The sequence below is a fragment of the Argopecten irradians genome, chromosome 11 (genome assembly GCF_041381155.1).
Source record: "Argopecten irradians isolate NY chromosome 11, Ai_NY, whole genome shotgun sequence".
Lineage (NCBI taxonomy): Eukaryota > Metazoa > Mollusca > Bivalvia > Pectinida > Pectinidae > Argopecten > Argopecten irradians.
Genome location: NC_091144.1, coordinates 36,436,588 through 36,458,564, shown reverse-complemented (window position 1 = coordinate 36,458,564; position 21,977 = coordinate 36,436,588). Strand labels below are relative to the sequence as shown.

At 34.5% G+C, this 21,977-nt stretch overlaps 2 protein-coding genes across 5 annotated transcripts in view; one reads left to right on the top strand and one right to left on the bottom strand.

The window, feature by feature from the left end:
• Positions 1-9,552, top strand: part of LOC138334605 (huntingtin-like) — a 60,162-nt gene extending 50,610 nt beyond the window's left edge. Inside the window, 6 exon segments of the mRNA XM_069283248.1 lie at positions 1,990-2,135; positions 2,389-2,456; positions 2,676-2,811; positions 3,180-3,342; positions 4,210-4,370; positions 6,174-9,552. Coding sequence (XP_069139349.1) covers positions 1,990-2,135; positions 2,389-2,456; positions 2,676-2,811; positions 3,180-3,342; positions 4,210-4,370; positions 6,174-6,375 — 876 coding nt within the window. The 3' untranslated portion in view covers positions 6,376-9,552.
• A 7,910-nt stretch (positions 9,553-17,462) lies between these two features.
• Positions 17,463-21,977, bottom strand: part of LOC138335446 (complexin-like) — a 186,882-nt gene continuing 182,367 nt past the window's right edge. For all 4 annotated transcript variants that reach the window (XM_069284536.1, XM_069284537.1, XM_069284538.1 and 1 more), the window contains one exon: positions 17,463-21,975. The gene's annotated coding sequence lies outside the window, so the exon portion shown is untranslated. The remainder of the gene's footprint in view (positions 21,976-21,977) is intronic.

Sequence of the window (21,977 nt, the reverse complement as noted above, 5' to 3'; positions counted from 1 at the left end):
AGTTTTTTTTTATGTTTCTTCCTCACCAAAATGTTGTGTGGCTAGCATATATTTAAATAACTCATTCACCCCTGAGGAAACATTTAGACTGTTCTAAATCAATGCCTGGATCAGTCCATTATGAAATTTAAGGGGTGAATGAGTTAAATGTTATTAAAATATGTCAGTAATAAAACACAGACCAAATTGTCCAGTAAATGACCACCGGTTCTTTGTTTAATGTACTAAAACACAAATACTGGTCATCTGCACTAGTGTGTGGACATCAGATGAAAGGTTAAAATTCTATTGTTAATTTGACAGAGATTGTAAAATAAATAAATCTAATGTTATTGTTAATTATTGTGTAAATAAAATCCAAATAAAGCTGTTAGATTGTATGAATGATGAAACTCTTTGAAGTGACTAATTGAAATAGTCACAATTACTTACAGTCCCTACACAAAACCAGTTGAGGTCTGTTTACCTCGACGTGTTTGTTGTATCAATGGAGGTAATACAGTATAATATTCCTATACATATACAGGGTTATAGGTAATGTGTCCATTGACCTTGCCTTCTATAGGGGTTATAGGTTGTGTTTATTGACCTTGTAAAGGCTCTATTGACTATACTTTAAGGCAATGGAACTTCATACTTATCATATCCAATATGCTCCGCACTGTTTGTCATATATTCGCTCCAAATGTCAATTTCAACCTCATTGTAGAGCTCATACCAAATGTTCTTGTTAAAATAATTTTATGTGGCTTAGAAACTCTAAACGAAATTGAGAACAAAGCATTATTTGACCATGTATTTGAATATATAGTAAATTCAAACAGATTCTGAACCCCCCACCTTCCTCTCTCTCTCTGTCTCCGTCTCCACCCCTCCCTCTCTCTCTCTGTCTCCGTCTCCACCCCTCCCTCTCTCTCTCTTTCTCTATCTCTCTCTCTCTCTCGAAAGCGACATTTGTATGTCTTTTTTGTAATTGTACATATTGTTTGTGTAATATATGTTGAGGAGAGCATCTAGTAGCCTTCGGGCTGTTTGCAATTCTTGTTAAATAAAGAATTAAATTATACTTATCATGTGATCCATCTAGGTGAAATTGATTCAAGGTCAGAGGTCAAAACCAGGTCACTGTTTTCTATATTTTGACCTTTGACCTCAGTTTCAAAAAAAACTTGTCCTGGCTTTATCTCCTGCACTATACGGCAAAAGGAGCTTCATAATAGTATATGGGCCATCTCTCATAAACCAAAACCAAGTCACTGTGACCTTTATTTGACTTTTGACCTCAGTTTCAAAAACTTGTATAGACTCTTTCTTTATTACAATGAGGCACTAACAGCATCATATTTTGTATAGGAGTTCATCTAGTCGAGGAAAACACATCTTTATTGCACGTATAGCAGGGGACTTAAATTCATCAAATTAGCTTATTTTTGTGGTGGTTTTGATAATTTGGTATTGCTCTCCCTACAGTTTTTATGATGGTTTTGATAATTTGGTGTTGCTCTCCCTACAATTTTTATGATGGTTTTGATAATTTGGTGTTGCTCTCCCTACAGTTGGCTGTGATAGTTTTGATAATTTGGGGTTGCTCTCCCTACAATTTTTGTGATGGTTTTGATAATTTGGGGTTGCTCTCCCTACAATTTATATGACGGTTTTGATAATTTGATGTTGCTCTCCCTACAATTTTTATGATGGTTTTGATAATTTGGTGTTGCTCTCCCTACAGTTGGCTGTGATAGTTTTGATAATTTGGGGTTGCTCTCCCTACAATTTTTGTGATGGTTTTGATAATTTGGGGTTGCTCTCCCTACAATTTTTATGATGGTTTTGATAATTTGATGTTGCTCTCCCTACAATTTTTATGATGGTTTTGATAATTTGGTGTTGCTCTCCCTACAGTTGGCTGTGATAGTTTTGATAATTTGGTGTTGCTCTCTCTACAATTTTTGTGATAGTTTTGATAATTTGGTGTTGCTCTCCCTACAGTTGGCTGTGATTACAGCGTCTGGCAGTGAAGACAGTGTGTCTACAGCTGTGTACTTGGCTATCCTAAAGGGCCTAGAACGCCTCCTTCTCACCGATGTTCTCTCCAAACAGGACGCAGAGGCCATCATCAAACTCGGGGTGGACAGGTAGGCTACAGTGATGGTCATAACTCAAATGTCATTTGTGTTAATCTAGCTACGACTACCTCAAAATCATTTATCATGGAAAGTGAACTCAACTAAACTGAAATTGAACTTAACTGAAAGTTACCTCAAATGAACCACTGAAAAAATATTGTATCAATTATTACAGCAATTTTTTTTCGGTCTTTATTTGATTAATATGTTTATAAAATTTAAACAAAAAAATGATTAATATGTATTTTAAATTCAATTCTAGGTTATGTCTACCGAGTCCACAAAGGTCGTTAGCAGCTCTAGGTCTCATGTTTACCTGTATGTACTCAGGTAAGTCCTTTGATATACATACTGTGTAGTGGGTAAAATTTGGTTGGGGGGAGTGGGGGGGGAAGGGGAGAGCATTAATTTTGTTATATTCGCTGTGTTCCTGAAATGAAAAATTATCAATTGTGTTGAAATGTGGGCCATCAGAAAATGATCTTATTAAGCAGATGGTTATTATACAGAAATGGTCACAGGTTAATAACTGTCAGACTTTATTTGCAGGGAAACAGTATGACCAGTATAGCCCATCCCCACGTGAGGTGGAGCCTGGCACCACCGCCTACGACTTTGAGGTGGTGTATCAGGACCCCGAGTCACTCATCCTAGCCATGGAGCGAGTCACGGTTCTGTTTGACAGGTAAAACAAAATATGTATTGATTAACATAGTGAACCCTTGATAATCCAACAGATTGGGAATTTTGCCGTTCCCTGATATTCCATCCACTTCATTTCATAATACACATCAATATAGAGTATGTTGAATGACTGGGGTGCCAGTTTTATCTGAAGGTATTGATCTCGACAGTATCTGATGTGTTTAACCGGTGTATCCAGTGGTATTTCCTGCTTCTTGTAATACATGTGGAGGAGTGAAAGTAAGGATCGGATATCAAATATCTTTATTATTTCAATGTTGGTTAAACATTTTAAAAATAAGAAATACCCATTACCTAATGAATATCACTGTCTATTCTTCATGTTTCTTTGCCTGGTTTGGTTTGTAGGATAAAGAAAGGTTACCCGTACGAGGCCCGGGTGATATCCCGAGTACTTCCCACCTTCCTAGCAGACTTTTTCCCGCCCCAGGACGTGATGAACAAAGTGATTGGAGAGTTTATATCCTCTCAACAGCCCTACCCACAGGTCGTAGCCAAGGTCGTGTTTCAGGTAAGTACAGATGATGATCTTCGTCTTTGAAGACGTACGGTTGATTGCACTAAGCTACGCTTTACTGATCACCCATGGGTCAGCACAACTAATGGCTAAAAGCCTGACTGGAAAATTTAATGAAACCAATCAGGTTGAATCTGCAGTCAAAATGAGATTTATTGAACTGCTTCATGAGTGAAGGAAGCGAGGTGTCCATGCAATCAACCACACCTGATGATAAGCATCGTTTTGTAAATATCAGATACTGTATATCAATTATTTTTTCAGAGTGATTTACTTGTCCATGCAATCAACCACACCTGATGATAAGCATCGTTTTGTAAATATCAGATACTGTATATCAATTATTTTTTCAGAGTGATTTACTTTCACAAATTTTGTGATCAAAGTTAATCCGCAAAAGTTTATCTCTGCAAATTAACATCAGCATCATATATATTGATGGGAGTTTCCGTTCAATTTTAAATCCGCTAATGATAATCATTGTTGACTTATTTTGTAAAGGAAATTGTGAAATTAAATAGTTGCGAAAGAAAGTTAGTTTACAGTCATATAACGTTCAAATGTTATGGGACTGTTTCATGTACATTGTGATACCGTATAATGTTTGTGCAGGACTAGTATCCTCACAGGTGATGGAACGTAACTCTTTGTAGTCTTCCCACTGAAATGACGTTAGCCCGGGATATCAACATTTAACGTCATTTCATCACCGGTAGAAATAATTTTCCCAACGTTATCGGGTATCGCATGGTACATGAATTAGTCTCTTTGTGTAAAATAAGAAAAGTGAACTACCCACTTTAAAACTCTGTTGTTATTTTATAAAAGTGTATATTTACTAAGTGTCTATGGTTTTTCCAGGTATTTGCCAACCTCCACCAGCAGAAGCAACAGACCCTAGTGAGGGACTGGGTGATGTTATCACTGTCCAACTTCACGCAGCGCACGCCCATCGCCATGGCGATGTGGAGTCTTACCTGCTTCTTCATCAGCGCTTCAGTGAATCCCTGGCTACGAGCCCTGTATCCTTTCTCTACAATCTCCATGCTAGCAATCTCCCTGGGTTCATTGCGGTTCCCACATTTCACCTCTATAAACAGTCCACGGAACGTCAAGATACATGTATTTGAAAAACATATTTCTGACACATGAATGTATCTTTCATATACATTTTTTTGAAAAGCACATTTCCGACTCATGATCGTTTCTTTCATAGATATTTTCAGTTTTCTTTTGAACTATAAATGACTGTTAGTTACTGCATTATATAATTTGATAATTCAATATTAAACCAAACATTATGGATTATTTCGCAGTTATACTAGATTTAGTTGCCAGTAAATAATCAGGATTTGTATACGACGTTCATCATTTCAAAAACAATTCCTGTGAAGCAATATACAAGAGTGCCACAAAATAATAAACAATCGTAGGTACGTAATATTCCATGATCTGAGATCAATACAACGGCTAGTCCATGAGTCGTTGACATCAGTCAATGTGGGAATCGCAATGAATCCTGGGAGAGATTGCTATACGGTAATCACTGGTTGTTCAGAATAAAATGTGCCTCACTAAAATAGCATTCCTTTTCTAATGAATCCAGGCAGTAATGTCGGTAGATACCTGGGTGACACTCAAGATATACTTACATTATGTAAAAGTTGATGTGTAGTCTACTGTGTGAGGTCAGGAACTTCAATTAAATGTTTAAACATTCAAAGGTGTATATCGCAAATTCTGGTTTGTCAGAGTTATTTCCCTTTATATCACTCTGTCTGGAACCTAACATGGTTTGCCCTCTTCTGCTTCTGGAATATAATTTTCGACACTGTTTTGTAGCTCTTCTGCTTCTGGAATATAACTTTCAGACTTCATTTTGTACTTCTGGAATATAACTTTCAGACACTCATTTTGTAGCTCTTCTGCTTCTGGAATATAACTTTCGGACACTCGCTTTTTAGCTCTTCTGCTTCTAGAAGCTCTTCCGTCTATGAGGTGGAAGTCTCCTTAGAAGAGCTCAAATTGAGTTGACCTAGTACCAAGTAAAACAAGGGAAGTAACTCTGATGGATCAGAATGATATCGGAGTGATCCCATTTACTTTTGGTTGAAAACATTACCGATGAATGTTGCAGGATAAATGAAACACAGAATATTCGTTGGCTTGAAATATAACTTGTATTGTTGGCTATTGACAGAAAGGCACAAGTGGGTAAATGAAGTTTGTGTTTTACTAATATTTTATATATGCTGTAGGATGAATGGAATACAGATATTCTTTGGTTTGAAATATAACCTGTATTGTTGGCTACTGACAAAAAGGCACAAGGGGATAAAACATAACTTGTGTTTTACTAATATTTGATATGAATGAAATACCATCTTCGACCCAATAAGCACCCAGGGCAAGTATTCGACCCAATAAGCGCCCAGGGCAAGTATTCGACCCAATAAGCGCCCAGGGCAAGTATTCGACCCAATAAGCGCCCAGGGCAAGTATTCGACCCAATAAGCGCCCAGGGCAAGTATTCGACCCAATAAGCGCCCAGGGCAAGTATTCGACCCAATAAGCGCCCAGGGCATTTAAAAAAATTGAAGAAATGAAAAGGTACTTAATAAGACCAAATTATTGCAAGTCTATACAGATTTGTGTAGTTTTGGTCTTTATTTATGCCTGGGCAATCAAAATTGAGGCCTCAAAAAGGAGGAGGGATGCTTATAGGGACATGGACGCTTATTGGTTGGAATACGGTATATAATACATTTTTTATTTTTTGCTTTTTGGCTGACAAGTTTGGTAAAATGATTCCCTAACTAGTCCAGCTTTACCCATGTGATAGGAAGAATGGGGAGAATGGATGTCGTCGACCGACGTCTCTTCTGTATAACCGCTATGGACTTCTATGATCAGCTGACAGACGACGGTCAACGTCGCGCGTTTACGTCAACATTCATGGCTGTGTCACAGCCAGGCAGTGTCTATCAGGAGCTGCTACAACATATCAATAGTCTGTCAAAGTCTTAGGACCAATCCTACCATAGTCTTAGGACCAGTGATGTATCCTTCAAAGTCTTAGGGCCAATGTTACCCAAGTCTTAGGACCAGTGATATATCCTGTCAAAGTCTTAGGACCAGTGATGTATCCTTCAAAGTCTTAAGACCAGTGATGTATCCTTCAAAGTCTTAGGACCAGTGACATATCCTGTCAAAGTCATAGGACCAGTGATGTATCCTTCAAAGTCTTAGGACCAGTGATGTATCCTTCAAAGTCTTAGGACTTGTGATGTATCCTACAAAAGTCTGAGGACTTGTGATGTATCCTACCAAAGTCTTAGGACTTGTGATGTATCCTACCAAAGTCTGAGGACTTGTGATGTATCCTACCAAAGTCTGCGGACTTGTGATGTATCCTAGCAAAGTCTGCGGACTTGTGATGTATCCTAGTTTTAGGACCAATTTGTGATGTATCCTGTCAAATTCTTTGGATCTGTGATGTATCCTTCCTGCATAGATAATATCGAACCATTCTACATAAACAGCCTGAATTATTGAAATTTTACTGCAAGTCACAAATGACATGAGCTGTTTCCCCTTGTTGACCCACTGCTGTTCAACCACCAAGTGTAGCGCTTCAAATGCCATGTGTTGCGCTTCGAGTAACAAGTGTAGTGCTTCGAGTGCCAAGGGTAGCGCTTTGAGTGCCAGGTGTAGCGCTTCGAATGCCAAGTATAGCACTTAAGATTTCAAATTGTAGAATTTAGCAGAATTGTATCGCATAGTGTAACAAAAGGCACCATTTCTTTTCTGCCTAGTATGTTTGAAATGAATATTTTTATTTATATTTACATTCAAATGAAGTAACAAAGGTATTGTTTGCTCAGAACAAATTTTAATTGCCATGTTGGAAAGTTTCCTTTTACATAATTATGTACTATATGCTTTAACTCTGTGAATTTGAAAATTTCTGTTTCATGAAGACGGCCTAAATCTAGTCTAAGAACGATAGTCTTTTAAAAAGTTTTCGTATAATGTTCCATATTGTCTAAAAATCCAATCAGCAGAGCTGTAACTATGATAATCTTATCCAATCAATGAAAGGTTTACTTTCTGTGAAAGATATTGGATTAGGGATGAATTATATAGAGTTAGGTTCATTGTATTTTGGTCAGAAATATACATTTGCATTATTTACAAGAAAATGATTCACTGATGGTATATGGTAATTTCTATGTGTGCATACAATAGGATCTAGATAGATTTTTATAAGTCAGAGTTCATGAAAACATTCCATTATCACTTTTGGTTTTAGTAGAAGAGTAAAATTGTCCTGATGGGTTTGAAAACTAGTAAAATTGGTGTTAATGAAAGGTTGTCAAATAAAACAATCCAGGTCAATTAAGTGTGCATTGATCAAAGCTTAACCATTCACCCCCAAAAATCCATAATGAACTGTTCCAGCTTTTGACGCAGATGAGTTCAAATGTGTCTCCAGGGGTGAGGGAGTTTAATATGTAGTTGTTACATTTCTAGCTTAATTATAGCCAAATCATGTGATAATGATGAAACTATTGATGAAATATTTCAGCCAAATATTTATAAAATTCATCATGATCAGCGGAAAGTTGATCGGTTTGTGAGAGTGATCATGGGAAAGAGCCAAAAAAAATTGATTAATAATATATTGAAATTAAGGTCAACTTAAGAGTATAGATGTATTCTGATGAATGAAATGAACATTGTCTCGATAGCATGTATGTTTCAGGACAAGTGAGTAATTAAAATTCGGTATACAAAATCATAAACTGAATTATTTGAATGTTTGATAGAGTTTACAGAGATGAGAAACTTTGTAGTTCTAGTCAATGTGAACCTGGTTTTAACTAGCAATATATTTAAATACAGTAGTGCTATTTGTCATAAATAAGGTTCCAATATAAATGTTGTAACTATATTCGGAGTAACCATTATATAATTAGCCATATCTAGTGTTGATATACAGTTCTTTAAGTGTGAACTTTGAGAGAATGTTGAGTATGTATGTTACGGACCTGAAACATTCAAGGTCTGGCTAACGTTTGTTGAAATGATGTCCGAGTCAAATAAATATTTGTATCTCTAACTATTTATGTTGTATTGAGTACTGTGAACCAACGTTCTTTTGCGGCTACAAAATTTTGTGATTTCCATTCCAAAACAAATTTTGCGAAGATTAACATTCGCAAATTAAAATTGAATGGAATTTTTTTTCAATATAAATAGTGTAGATATTTTGTGGAGATAACTTTCGCGGATTTACTTTGATAACGAAATTCGCGCATGTAAATCACACGCGAAAGAAAGTTGGTTTACGATATACTTATGTTTTCCTTGTGATATTTATATAGAGAATGCAAGAGGTATAACTGATCGCGTAATGAGATGGTCGTACCAGCAGTGTCCGGTTTATAACACATTATAGATAGCTAGGTAGTCATATCTATTTAAGTTATTGTTGTGATCTCGTTTTGTTGCAGAATTTGTTTGTGACTCTGTTTTGTTTATTTGTTTATTGACATTCCATGTTGACATGTTGACAAGTGCTACAATAATTATCTATATCAACTGAGAAAAATTCATAAATATATGAAATGTATAACTGATAACCTAAGGATTAAATCTCTCAAAGTCGTAATATAACAAGTTCTCTTTCTGTGTTAAATTTCAGAGTAGTTTATTAGTATACAAAGGCAATATATCTTTATATGAATTTCCCATAAACCTTTCACAAGAATTTCAGGTGCAATTCACATGAATTTTTCTCCCACATGAAATTCACAATAAAAAAATTTCCACATGAAATTCACATGAAATTCACATGATTTTTTTTCTTCACATGTATTTCATGCGAAGAAAATATTATGTGGAAGGGCCTTCACATCAAGAAATATTGCCTTTGTAGTGGGTATATGATGTTAAAAAATTGAGAATTAAAAATTCAAGAATATTTGATATGTTTATAGGGATTGGGGCGAGTTCTAGGGAGTAACACAATCATTTCTTTTCCAAAGGTTTTCAGGGTTGCTTGTTTGAATTTATATTGTCTATAACTGGTTTTATGTAGCACTGATCATGAGAGAATGGGTCGGTCATCGTATACGAGGCATTGTGTTACGATACTTGTATGGTATTTCTATATGTATATGAATAAAATTCTACAATATTTATAGTTGTTGGATTACGTTCTTGCTAAGGTAGAATGACCTTGACCATGGTAAGTCAGGAAGTGTCTTTGGCTTGCTGCATCAGTGATTTCTCCACCTACGATTGTTAAAAAAATGACCTTGACCTGTTCATTCTGAAATGATGTTTGTTTAATTAAATGACCTTCACCCTCATTCGAGGCTGTATGATGAAGTAGGTCAATTCACATCTTTTCAATAACCAAGAAATTTGTTCCAAGGTCACCATGTTTGCTGTTTGGTTGTAACCTTCTGTAAACCAACATTTTTCCCGGCTAGTAAAATTTGCAGTTTTAATTTCAAAACTGGTTCAAGGAATTAGTTTTAGCGGAATTCAACTTGAAAGGAGGCAATTCCTTTTAATATTAGAAAGGTAATGATATTTCTACGGAAACAAACTTTTGCGAATTTATTCTGAATTCGTAAAAGTAAATCGCCAAAGAAAGAAAGTTGCTTTACTGTGATACAAGGAGACCCATCTGCTGTGTGGTCATTGCTTGCTGTTGTCATTGACAACAAACTGCTGTTGGTCATTGACATGACAAACTGCTGCATGTGTGTGTCATTGCTGTTGTCATGACAACAAATTGCTGTGTGTCATTGCTGTTTGTCATGACAACAAACTAAAGAAATATCTCGTAGTCTAGCATACTGATCAGTTATTTTGTATCAAGGGTTGATAACTTGATAAGATATTTAGACTGAGAAATCAAAGCACTTTACAGTACTTGAATGTATATTAAATGTTTGTGTTCAAGAAGAAGCATTATGGTGAATCATGAACTCCTTAGTAATTATTGAAGTTTGGGGCGAAGTTGAGAAGTTGGGCGGGGGATATACAAATGGGTTCCGTCCGTCCGTCGTCCGTCCGTCGTTCGTGTCCGACGAATGGTTTCCGGAGCATAACTCTAAAACCAGTAGAGATATTTCCATGAAACTTCATACACACATTGGTCTTATGGTCTAGTAGTGCCTTTTGCTATTTTTAGGTTTTCATTTTTTGCACTTTTTTCGTAACCATGGAAACATTGCTGAAATTTTCATATTTTTGTACCAGGTTCGTTTCCGGAGCATAACTCTAAAACCAGAAGAGATATTTCCACGGAACTCCATAGGCACATAGTCTTATGGTCTAGTAGTGCCTTTTGCTATTTTAAGGTTTTCACTTTTTGTACTTTTTTTCTGTAACCATGGAAACATTGCTGAAAATGGCAGATTTTTGTGTAAGAATCGTTTCCGGAGCACAACTCTAAAACCAGCAGAGATATTTCCATGAAACTTCATAGACACATTGTTCTAATGGTCTAGTAGTGCCTTTTGCTATTTTTAGGTTTTCACTTTTTGTGCTTTTTTCTGTAACCATAGAAACATTGCTGAAAATATCATATTTTTGTAGCAGGTTCATTTCCGGAGCATAACTCTAAAACCAGCAGAGATATTTCCACGAAACTTCATAGACACATTCTTTTTATGGTCTAGTAGTACCTTTTGCTATTTTTAGGTTTTCATTTTTTGCACTTTTTCTGTTACCATGGAAACATTGCTGAAAATATTATGGTAAATGGTAAATGTTACTTTGCAAAGCTCCACCCATCTTTGTGTATATAGTCTAATATAAATGTCAAGGCTGTATACCTGATTCAACAATTGCAGCCCCGCTCTACTTGAATTATACTCCATCTTTCTTTAGCTCAACTTCCTTTTTCCTGTTTTTTTTTCATACACATAAGTCTCCACAATCAAATTTACTTCAGCTTTGATATCTCCATTGGCGAGGGATCTGAATGACTATGTCCTTGTTATACTAAGGAGTTATCTGCTCTTGTGGGTAGGCTTTGATTGTGACGTCATGTACTTGCAACCGTAAAATCATACTTTTGACAGAAAACGTGGTGAATTTCGTTCACAAAATAATGATGTCACAATGGATACCTACCTGCTAGGGAGGTTACTCTGCAATAGAAAAAGAAAGAATCGTGTCTTTGTATTTTACAGAGTTACTCTTGCACGTTGGTACCCATTGTGACCTTTTGCGAGCAAAAAATTGCATTGTTTTCTCTGAAAAGTATGACGCAGCGCTCACAAATACATGACATCACGAAATAAAATACCTAACTACAAGGGCAGTTAACTCTGTAATAGAAAAATACAGAACAACTCTTTATTAAATTAAGTTGAGTCATTGTAAAACAATTGACGAACAGAAACTAAAAAAACACATATTGATTTAAATCCTTTATTCAATCAACAAGTACTGTTCTAAAATGTCCTATAAATTGGAAGCTATCTGGAAGACCTATATCCCATAGTACAATGTACTTTGCTTTGTTTCTCGGGCCCGAGAAGAATGGGCGAACATTTTCCGAGATAGCTTCCAAATTAACCGAGCGTAACCTATGTAATGAAGTGTATCTATATGTCTACTTATCATCACATGTAACATGAGCATTTTCATACTAGCATTTTATGTACAATTAAAGTCGCCCCTACCCCAGCCAGCCGGACTCTTTAATTAGCTTCTTCGTGCTCTAATTATGCAATTTTCACCTTCATGCGCTGATTCTATGACTTTGCAATTTCTGGAGATCCAAATACTTTCAAAGCATGCAGTCTTGTAGGATTCCAAGCATCATAATGATTTCAAATTTCTTTGGAAATATATTTTAACAAGACATTAATTGAGAAAAAGTCTTTAATATGTAGACATAGATTTTGTTGATCCAGCAGGTTTTCTAGAAAATTCAGTAGATTTTTCGGCTGGTCAAAGATTTTATTTGATCCAGAAGGTTTTCAAGAAAACTTAGCTGAGAGTTTTTTGACTGATCAAAGACTTTGATTATTAAAGGTTTGTGATATGAGAAGCTATCTCCTATTAGGTGCTTGAGAATTCGGAGTTTAACAGGCTGGTATTGAGATTTGAGTCGTCGGGCTGGGGCGTAGGTACTGTTCTATAGACAGATATGTCCCGTAACTTTATCAGTGACAAACACACTGTAGTGCAACTAGTACGCGCAACGGTTTTGAATTTCAATAGTGTACGGTTGAGACACAAGTTAAAAACAAAAGTGAGTGTACGGTTTGGATTTCTATCTTTCAGAAAATGACATGAAAATAGACCAATTTGTGTACTATTATTAGAATTAAATTCATCAGACATAATATTTAACGTGTACGCGGTTAGGCGACTTAGGAAAGCTTCAAGTAAAGTAAGAAACGCAATCTTAATTTTGTAGTAGCCTAGCTGCAATATTGTAGCTCAAAAGACTTTTAGACAGAAAATGGTGTCGTCTTTAGAACTACAATTGGCGCCTATTACTGCTAATGGAGCAAAGTAATGATTATATATGTAAACCATTATAAAAAGTTTGTTTGCATTTAATCGTACTTGATTAATATCGCTTACCTACTAGGCCATGAAAATGAACCATGTAAAATATCAAATTCTCAGCGAGACACGTTTTTTACACATATACACATATGAAGGCGTTTCTGAAGAGAATTTATACAGCAAGTCTACAATTTACGAATTTGACGTTTTGTGAGCGGTATGGTAGATATTAAGAATGGTACTTACATTGTATGTTTGTTTTCGACAAAAATAATATATAAATGCTTGTATACGCACAAAATAATTGGAAACCTACAAAAAGTATATAAAATTGTGCCCCAGTGATTTTCGGAGGCACTGCGCATGCTCCACTAAGACACATAGGTACCAATTTGTACGCGGCCGAAAGGTATAGTAGGCCGGGTACGTATATTTGTTCTAGTAGTAGACTACAAATGGGTATACTAATTTATCCCGTAGTGAGCTTGATATACAGTAACCTTGTTCATGTCATATTTTTGCATACATCGGCTATTTTAATTTAAAAAAAGCACATCAAATATCACGCACAAGGACTTACAATGTAAATATACTTATAAATACTTGGTGCAAATTAGCACACCATAATAGTACAAAATATATATATCATGTGACTGTGTTTTAACATATATCCGCACCTTAATAGATATGCGAGAACAACCCATTTATGTCACACACCAATGCATGTCAAAATATGACAACGAATGCTTAATTACACTAGTGATACATGCAAAAATATTACACGGGCAAAATCACTAGTCGTTCCAGTTATAAAGAAAAAAAAGCTTAAGGTAGCTCCATACTTTTGGGAAAACCCATGTCATTTTTTTCTAACAGGTCTTATTTTCTTTCATTTTTCATGTAGATTTCAAATCTGTAAAGATAAATGGGTGTTCTAGAACTACTTTTTGAGATATTTGAGCTTGAAATATACCATCCGTGCAAATTTGCTGGCCGAAAATAGAAAAATTCATAAAATAATAATGTTTTCTGTAATTATTAGGGTGAATGTAGTCTCGATCCTGTTGAATTTTTGTGTCCTAAATTTCTAACGATAGAACAATATACAAAACTCTTGTATTTTTACAAATGCTAAGTAGTTTTTGTTATTTTCCAGGACCGTTTCTATACGTAATTATCATGTTTTGCCATATTTTCGCCCGTAAAAAATCAATGAATAGGCCAAAAAGGAAATGAAAATCCATGTCAATTTCACAATATTTGTATATGATATGCCCAGGATAATATATTTTTCGAAAATCATATAAAAACATGGGGTCCTCGATCAAAATTTCACAATTTTGAGAGCTTGAAGTTTATAACTCACAACCCTACCCCCATTTCATCCCGTGCTAAGATGGGTCATATTTGACTATTTTTTTGAAAATCATGCCGCAAAAAAACATTCCACATCAGTTCATATGTTTTTGTGATAGTATATCTGGTTTATGCCTGTTTGTTTTTATGATTTTCTCCAAATTTTGTGTTTAAAGGAAATCCGTATGCGATTTTTTTTTTAGAATTCCGGAATTTCGGTCCGGCCGGGTCCCCTCTTATGATTTATAGCGACGAACGGCACTTCCGGTGTTTAAAAATCCATTCCCATTTACGACAGGGACCGCAAAAACCACAGAGATAGCATATAATTTTCACTTCACTGCTTTTATTTGATTTATTTAATGATTTTAAACATTCAATATTATATGTAGACAATTTTCACCTATTGAAAAAATATCCAAGTGTGATGTCGTGGCGTATCGGAAACCATTCTGGAATTCAAAACAACCTCCGCAACTTCCGGTATAACGTCATATGAATTGGCGTGATTTTCAAAAGTATGGACCTACCTTAAGTTTAATAATAAAACGCGTTCGTATACGTCTGTATAGAGTTAGAATATTATTTGATAAACAGTTGATGATTTTTGGGGAAACTTTGTTCGATTTCTTCTGGTGTGTTGTCATGAGCAACCGATTAAACAATGACAGTATCTGACTACCGATAAACCAAATATACAAATATATATCTATATACTTCTTCAATTATAAGAATACTTTTTCAATATTCAATGAATTCTCACATTGACTTAAACTCAGTGTTTTTGTGACCGCTTGAACTCTGAAGAAATTATTAGTACACCAAAATCTGCATGTAACTGCCAATGTTAATATTGAGAATTATCATACATTTGGTTTAATAGCCAGACATAGGTACTGTACATGTGTACAGCGACAATATAAATAACGGTTATAAACGGGCAGGAAATTCAATCTGACGTAATTTCAAAAACGATGAAGAGACATCAAGAAACCAAGACGTTACGCCCACAAGTCTGATAATGAGATAAAGTTTGTATCAATGTACACCCAACACAGTGCCTATGGACCATTTTATACGATTTCAAAAGGAAAAAGTAACGCTCTTTCCAACGTTAGTAATCTGTTTCTTTAGACTTCCTAGAAATATGATTTTTGGCTGCTAAAGCGCAGGCGTGGTAGATTTTTCTTGTTTTTTTTTGTCGGGGAGCTTTCCACCTTTCGCAATATATACATATGAACGTACTTTATAGAATAATTATTTACAGTTTATATATTTATGTACATTAATTATATATAATGTAATCGTGGACCCACAAGAGTACCCAAAGACCATTTTAGACGTTTTAGGGGTCTAGATAAAAAAATCGGTAAACATCCTATTCTACATTGTACTATGTGTGTTTAATGTAGAATAGAATTTTTAATGTTTTTTTTTTTTATCTAGGTCCCTAAAACGTCTTAAAATAGTCTATTGGCACTCTGGTGGGTCCATAATTATAAAAACTGTAACTAATTCTCAGATTCCTGTGCTTAATACGCTACAGTTGAATTTTATTACGCATGGAGATGCCATCATATAAATAATGCCAAACCGTTGCAATCCCAAACTCCAAACCGTACACTTTTTCGCAATATCATCGATCAAAACCGTTGCGCAAAGACTGACACAACGATGTAAACAATGGGTCAAACACTCTTTATTCTTCATCAAATATAGCAAAGCGCATATCAGATTAATACATATGAACCTAATAATTTGTTTCTCAGTCATATTTTGTGAATATCTTGGATAATAAGCAAGATTCAGATGAAAACTTGACGTTTTTGCCAGGAACTCGCATCAAGCTGTATGTAAGTGTCACAATTGTATGATAAATGTGAGTACTTTGCGTGAAATCACGATCTTAATACAAGGTAGGATATCTAATCAACACTTGAGCTGAATATCGGTCTGTAACACCATGCGCAATGTATTTAAACTCTACAAGTTGGAACCTACCTGTTCGGTACTCGTATATCGAAGCGATACCGGAAACGGATCAAAACATCGTTGCCGTACTAGTTGCACTACAGTGAAACAAGTACGATGAGGAAGTACAAATGAAGATGGGACTACAATCCCTGGTTACACTGGAACCTGTCCAAACCGACACCTGCTACACTGGAATGTCGAAATACAGAGGTCCTAAATTTGTCATGGATTGGACTATTACTGAACAGTGATGGAATTAGAGAGGTTGTCGGCCAGGACAGGTTATGGTGCCGATACACATTTTGACAGGTTGTAAGTTATACATTACACAAGTGTATTTTTCATTTTTTAACTAAAATGAAATTTGAATAATGACCATTTATTTCTTTTACCACTTTCAAGTGATAAATGAATTTAGAGAAATTTTAATATATTGATTTATACTTCCAAGGGAAAAACATATTTCTTATATAATTATGGAAATGATGTAAAAACTAGTTGTTGAGTACGGTTATGCCTTTGTACCCACTGACAAAGGACTGGCTACCAGCAATATTATTAGACCGATTTAGGCCTGTTTCTGGTTCACGGTTCACCATGACCATACAGGCGCTAGCTCTTGTTCATCAAACCATGACATTACTAGAATTGGTACTAGAACTGGTTCATCAAACCTTGACAATACTAGAACTGGTTCATCAAACCATGACCATACTAGTTCAGTAGCAGTATGCCGTAACATCTACTATTATGAAACTGATTGACCTTTGACCTGTTTATGTGTTTGGTTTGGTTTGTTTAGTTTTACGTCCTATTAACAGCCAGGGTCAATATTAGTCCTTAAGGTTTCTTGGTAACTAATTCAATATTAGTCGTAACTTTCTTAGCAACTTCAATATTAGTCGTAACTATGCTCTTAGTAACTTCGATATTAGTCGTAACTTTCTTAGCAACTTCAATATTATATTCCTTAATTTCTTAGTAACTTCAATATTAGTCCTTAATTTCTTAGTAACTTCGATATTAGTCGTAACTTTCTTAGTAACTTCGATATTAGTCGTAACTTTCTTAGCAACTTCAATATTAGTCCTTAATTTCTTAGTAACTTCAATATTAGTCGTAACTTTCTTAGTAACTTCGATATTAGTCGTAACTTTCTTAGTAACTTCAATATTAGTCGTAACTTTCTTAGTAACTTCAATATTTGTCCTTAATTTCTTAGTAATTTCAACTTTCTTAGTAACTTCAATATTAGTCCTTAATTTCTTAGTAACTTCAATATTAGTCCTAACTTTCTTAGTAACTTCAATATTAGTCGTAACTTTCATAGAAACTTCAATATTTGTCCTTAATTTCTTAGTAATATATAACTTCAATATTAGTCCTAAATTTCTTAGTAACTTCAATATTAGTCCTTAATTTCTTAGTAACTTCAATATTAGTCCTTAATTTCATAGTAACTTCAATATTAGTCCTTAATTTCTTATTAACTTCAATAAATATATAGAAATGTAAATTGCACTAAAACAAAACTATTATGCCAGCTACACAGACCTTAGTTCAGTGGATTTCATGAAGCATGGATATTTAGTATATTAATTATTACATATATAATTAGTCATCATTTACATTGTAATTAATCTAACACTAACGGTCATAAGTAACAACCATATACAGTATGAAAGCTGAACAAAGATCTAGAGTGTAGATATCAACATTGTATAAATAATGTAAAGATCTGCTTGGCAGTGTATTGTTATACATTAACAAACAATAGGTAATGTGATGCAACATCGTATACAGTGTATGAACTGAAAAAATGTATGTACTAAGATTTCTACTGTACAATGTATGCATTTCACAAAACTATTGATGGAAATGTAAGACATTTAGAATACAATATAATATATTGTAATATAATACATTGTATATTGTAATACAGCATAATACATTGTAAACCAATATGATACATTGTTATACAATATTATACATTGTAATACAACATAATACATTGTAAACCAATATGATACATTGTTATACAATATAATACATTGTAATACAACATAATAAATTGTAATACAATATGATACATTGTAATTTTAATATAATACATTATAATACAACAAAATACATTATAATTTTAATATAATACATGGTAATACCATAATACAATATAATAACACATGTGAAATATTATGCTTGATAAATACAATCACTACAAACTCAATAAAAAAGAATCAACAACTTAATTCACAACAACAATAACATTTAAATAAAATGTATACAACGATAACATATTAACTTACTAGAAAATAACTTCGAGAAGAGATCTAGGTCAATGTGACCTATATATCTGAGCAATAATTAGCACAGTTGTGTAGAAAACCATGGCAATGATGTGTGCATGGTCAAGTTTAATATCCCTGGCCATGAGACCGGTCAGTGTTGGTCAGTTAGTTGAAGATAACTAAATATAGAAATGAGTGAGGACAATCTTTGTAATTTAAGATAATTTACAATAAATATTCAGTTTATTTTGATTAAACAATGGATACAATCAGACATATCACTAACCTTTTGTTATAGAAAAAAAGGTAGATAACCCTGTAGAATCAAGGACAGAACAAGGCAGATAACCCTGTCAACTGTTGAATCAAGGTTAGATAACCCTGTGGAACCAAGGGCAGATAACCTTTAGGAACCGAGGGCAAATAACCCTGTCAACTGTGGAATCAAGGTTAGATAACCCTGTGGAACCAAGGGCAGATAACCTTTAGGAACCGAGGGCAAATAACCCTGTCAACTGTGGAATCAAGGTAAGATAACCCTGTGGAATCAAGGACAGAACAAGGCAGATAACCTTGTCAACTGTGGATAACCCTGTGGAACCAAGGGCAGATAACCCTGTGGAACCAAGGGCAGATAACCCTTTTATTGATAGAGATCCTTACAGTTGTAAAGATCACTGGAATGTTTAATGCACACCTCAACATACGTCCTTTATTGTGAAGTTTTATACACTGCACTATAACATGTTCAAATAACAATAAACAATATAAAAGCAAAAAACAAACTTAAAGCTGAGTGTAAATCAATGTACAACAAATGTAATTTGCATATTTTGTATTTTGTTAGTAGATATCTTGGGATTAAAAACAATAAAATGTATCTATAACAATGTAAGGAATTCAGGATCAACATGGAATGACAAACGTATGTATTTACAATCACCCGACTGAACTCTTATGATTCAGGCCTATTAAAGCCCACGGTCGGACCAAATCAATGGAAGTGGTTCAGGACATTGATGATCGGGATTATGACATACTGCTGGATTCATACAGATTTTAAATTAGGACCAAAAACTGCTCCTAGGATGTATAGAGGTCCAAAGTCTACCTGATTGTCGAAGTTGGTAACTAGAGTTGCATATCTGGACATATGCAAAGAAAAAGACAAATAAGATGTTTCAAGTGACCATTCTGAGTGGCCATTTTGCCCAAAGAATAGTGACCACGTTGAGTGGTCATTTTCCACACAGAATTAGTGACCACATTGAGTGGTCATTTTCCACACAGAGTAGTGACCACGTTGAGTGGCCATTTTTCTCAAAGAATAGTGATCACATTGAGGGAGTCATTTTCCCAAAAGAATAATGACCACATTAAGTGGTCATTTTTCCTCCCATCTAAATTGGCATCTAGAATTGTATTACTGGTCATTAGACACTAAGATTTACCCTTTGTAGTTGTATATACATGTATATGGATATTAAGAACATTAACTGGCTCATTGGTCACAGATTCTGAACAGCAGAAAATGAATAATGGAATTTTTTTTTAATAATTTACTGTAATTAAATGTTTAAAATTTTGAGAAAAATAAAATAAATTCAAAACACTGTGTTACATTGAAACATTGCAACTATTTTATGGATAAAAACAAAAGAAAATAAGATTAAAAAAAAAGGGGGCAAATTTAAAAATGTATGGTCGGTGTGATTATCGGAGCAGGATTGACTACACAGTACCAAACGACGGACATCCCAAACAATACACTTATAGAGACAATTGATTCCATTGTTCAGCTGGTGGTGCAAAAATGTCTCCAGAAATATCATTAAATAAAAAACAATTGCATATTTGATAAAATTGACCTATAACTCGCGCACTTCAAACTCCCAGACTTGTTAAATTTTATGCCTATAATCTAAGTACATATATACTACAAAGAACAGATGATTTCTGTGGCCGGATATCTGATGATATCGGATATCATAATATCGGATCATATTATGACTTGTGTAATCTTGTTTCATACTTGACAAAATTTTATGTATTGTTCTAAAATTTTACCATTTTATACAATTTTAAAAGCTTATAACAATATGTATTTACTTTTAAAAATTATGGTTACCTTTAATTAATTATTTTATATGGTTTATGTTGGAAAATAAAACCCAGATTAGACAGTATATATGTCGACATATTCTATATTTATTCGCCCCTGAAGACACATTTAGACTCTTCTAAATCAAAGACTAGACCAGTCCATTATAAAATTTCAGGGGTGAATGAGTTAAAGCAAACTCTCTCTATTATTTGGTAGCTTTGAATTCTTTAGACGAAACAAATCTTAAATTCCAGTTAAAATATCAAATAATTGTCATTATTCTTAAATTGCTTGATCAGCAATCACTTGTACAAAAATTAGAAAAAAGCAGAAATTGCTCTATGAATAATCAAATTTAACTGTACAATAAAAAATCAATATTAAGAGATCAGTTGGAATATCCTGCCTATACATGAATTCAAAGTTCACCGACAATGTCCCAAAGCTCACTACAGACAATATCCAAAATGATGATCTATAGCTCACTTAATCCATTCCTAATGACTCCTTGTTGTCAATAGCTCACTCATCTAGGTGTCAACTTCTCAAAGCTCACTATTGTTCATCAAAAGCACAAATCTAGATCTCAACAACAATAATCTTAAGTTCACTCTTGATAACAACAATAATCTTAAGTTCACTCTTGATAGAATCAATATTGTAAAGCTCACTATTTTTCACCAAAATAACAAATTTCTATCAATATCCTGAAGTTTACCTGAGATAAAAAGATGTTCTAAAGTTCACTCTTGAGAAAATTAATATCCTTAAGATCACTCCAGATATCAGACATACCCCAAAATGTATGCTTGTTAGAATCAATATCCTAAAGCTCACTATTTTTTCAACAAAATAACAAATTTCTATCACTATCCTGAAGCTTACCGAAGTTGACAATGATATTCTTAAGCTCACTCTATTCCCTTAAGAAAAGGGATAATGTCACCATGCTATTACAATGAAAACATACTTCCCTCCTATATACTTTAACATGGATACCAACAGAAATTAAATCAAATTGGAAAATTTTCAATTTTTACCCTATTCATCAATTGATATTGTAAATGTTCTAGATTCATTCCCACTTGCAAATCATGCTGATTTCAATGTTCTTTATCTATCACTGCTAACAAATAAATATAAAACGGCACATATACAAGAACTTTCTATAGATGGTAAAAGAGAGTTATCTCCCCTGATGTATCGGTGACAACAATAGCGCTGATGTAAGAATCCCTGCCGGACCACATTGCCCTACATTGTCTCGCGCTCACAACAAAAATGCATAAGTCAAAGAGGTCCCTAGGGCCTACTGACCGCGGCCACATCCATCCCGTTCTGCTTGCTGCCAACACACT